Source organism: Triticum aestivum, chromosome 3A (assembly GCF_018294505.1).
Source record: "Triticum aestivum cultivar Chinese Spring chromosome 3A, IWGSC CS RefSeq v2.1, whole genome shotgun sequence".
Lineage (NCBI taxonomy): Eukaryota > Viridiplantae > Streptophyta > Magnoliopsida > Poales > Poaceae > Triticum > Triticum aestivum.
In genome coordinates this window covers 329,265,564-329,268,274 of record NC_057800.1, presented here as the reverse complement: position 1 = coordinate 329,268,274, position 2,711 = coordinate 329,265,564, and the positions used below count along the sequence as shown (strand labels likewise).

Here is a 2,711-nt window from a genome sequence, read left to right as displayed (position 1 = left end):
AGCCGTAATCTTACCCCACATGTTTTCCTTTCTTACGCTCTAGTGCACTACAACCTAGCCATGGGAGATGGGTGGGGTGAGGAATAAGAATTCCTCGCCCAGGGTGACGAATAGCGCGAAACTCTATTAGTAAGCCAGGGTGAAGAATAAGTAATTCTTCACCCCCGTCGATCGAGTCAAGTGATGGTCACCTAAAATCACATTCCACCGATGTAATTTTACGTGATGGAAACTGTTGGATGGTCCTATGAGCTAGCCCACTCCATCATACTAAAAAACATGCGAGCAGTTTTCTTATCACTCATCGGCGTTCCTCTCTCCATCGGACCCTTCCTATCTCGCCATTGCGGAGGCGGCAGCAGCGACGACGCCGGAGGGACGACCAAGAGGCGATGGCTACCTCTCTCGTGTGTGGAGTATTTCCCTTTCCCTCTCTCACGCGGCAGCGATTTGGAGGCGACGTGGGCGCTGCAAAGGTCCGGCGCAAGCTCGGCTGCGACAACGGACTTCTCCGACGCCCCTCTCCACAATTGGCGGTCCTCCCGCCGGTAAGAAGTCTCTCCTATTATTCCTCTCTCATCCTCCATTAATTTCTGAATTTCTAGGTCAGGGTTACTGGTTTTTGGGAGGGGGTGGGGGTGGGGGGCAAGGGAAGAGGAAGGGAGACCAAGGAATGAAATAAAAGAAATACTGAGAGCTTGTGTAGTACCTGCAAGGAAGAGGGTTATGGTGTAGACGGGCGTCCGAAGGCAGGATCAATTCAAGGAAGGCTTGTTCAGTTAATCCCTTCTCCAAGGGGATTGGACGGGTTTGAAGGGGATTGGGAGTATTTTGACTTACATGGGATTTAATCCCTCACAAAGCCCTGCAATCCCCTTCAAATCAAATGCCGGAGGGGAGGGGGGAGGCCATGTGAGTTGTATCAAACTGTGGATAAGGATGAACAACACTACAGCATCAAACTACGATCCAGTTGAGATCGATTTTTGTTTCTCATGGGGCATGTGAATTCGCTCTGCAATTTTGCTTTTCTGTAAAATTCACCTTCAAAAAATTGCACGAATTCGCAACCTTGTAGCTATGAATGATGCTTCTGAATGTTAGTAATGCTGTACATAAAGAACCAGCCAGTACCTAGGTGACAATACTATATCTCCATGAATTTGTTAGTGGAAATATGCACAAACTTACGAGCTTCAAATCAGAGCGGGATTTTGTTTACACGAAATTTAGTTTTATGCTATTCTTAAGACAAGATTCGAAGTGATGACACCAGCCTTATCCTTTGTGAATTTATTAGGCAAATGAGGATTGAAATTCTGCCAAGAAATCTTAGAGCAGAAGATGTTTGCAAGGGACTTGGAAGACGAGGGAATGCTGCGCAGGCGAGAAAATGGCAAGTACGTTGTACTCACGGTTAGGCACAGAAGAATATATTGTCACCATAAGCTGGATGAGAAAATATACCTTGTTAATTAGTTTTTGATCCTTCAAACATGGCCAGCGTCCTTACCATTCGAGCTCCGTGACTGGGAGTTCCCCTTGGTGTATTTACGTACCACTTAACAATAATTAAACCAGTTGCTCGTAATATGATTAAGGCATGTGATTAATCTGTTTGGCTGAATTTATTCATAGGGAAAATCATCAGGTTGTGAGCAGATGTCTAAATGATCTGTTTCCATTGCACATATGTCAATAAGCAATACAAATTAGCGACCCTTTAAATTAAGGGCGCTATCCTTTCTTCTGGTCAATTACCTAGTGTTAATGTCTTATCTTGTGTGTACAACATGTTATTCTCTGTTCAGCTCACTGGCATGACCAATGTTAATTATTCAGTACGCTAATGAAATTCAAAAATAAAAAAGCATGTTATATGATTAATTTAATTTTCTTGTTTCATGCAGTTTGGAGAAATTCGTGGTTACCAGCAGTCTCGAGTTAGATTTATTTCAATTGCAACCAGGTACACGTACACTGGACCCTCTTCCTGGCTGTCTCTCTAAACTGTTTTTGTTGAACTAGCATAAACCTAACTTTTGATAGTAAAGATGTGTTTCCGCCCAATTCATACAATAAGCCACGATAGTTACTTGGTACCGGTCATCAATTAGTCAATCTCATTCTTCCCTTACTATTGATTTGTATTGGCTTAACTACCGAAGACAAAAATTTCCCTTTTACCCCTAATAGTGGTCGATTTGCTCCTTCCAGGGAGGTCTATATTTGGCTAACTGTCTATCGGCTAGAGAAGTAGTGTCAATCAGTGAATATTTTTATTCTTATGCCTTATCTGAATATAGCTTTAGAAATTCTTAACATGGAATACATAATATACTTTATCTGTATGTGGTTAATCCTAATTTTTAAACATAATTCTATTTGTTAAATTTTGGCAGGCAGAGTGTTGTGAATTTGAATTTGGGTGTGCATGATCTTACTAGCTTCTAATTCTACTGAGCCATACGGATGATGGTGTGTTTGCTCTCACACATTTATTCAAAGGATCATTGTGATGAATGATACCAATTCTAGGTTGCTGGTAACGCATTTTCACACCATCCGTATGCTTGTGGTAGTCAATATGATACAGGAGCATTAATCCGTGGATTTCGTTTTGGTTTTGACAGGAACTTGCATCCAATGCTTCTATTCCCAACTGGTGAGTTTATAGGTTGCAGTGTTTGTGGTGGTCTCCTCCTGATGGA

At 42.2% G+C, this 2,711-nt stretch overlaps 1 protein-coding gene across 4 annotated transcripts; it reads left to right on the top strand.

The window, feature by feature from the left end:
* Positions 1-42: 42 nt before the first annotated feature.
* LOC123061251 (uncharacterized) lies at positions 43-2,708 on the top strand. Of its 4 annotated transcripts, XR_006428818.1 has the most exons (6): positions 43-445; positions 482-548; positions 1,301-1,400; positions 1,911-1,969; positions 2,403-2,545; positions 2,634-2,708. XR_006428818.1 is itself a non-coding variant. In XM_044484258.1 (4 exons), the coding sequence occupies exons 1-4, from the start codon at positions 226-228 to the stop codon at positions 2,452-2,454; spliced, it is 534 nt and encodes a 177-aa protein (XP_044340193.1). In that variant the 5' UTR covers positions 45-225; the 3' UTR covers positions 2,455-2,625. The 4 variants fall into 4 exon arrangements, 1 of the variants encoding a protein (XP_044340193.1); XR_006428817.1 differs by having other exon boundaries at positions 44-548; positions 2,403-2,538; positions 2,634-2,692; XR_006428816.1 differs by having other exon boundaries at positions 45-548.
* Positions 2,709-2,711: the final 3 nt, after the last annotated feature.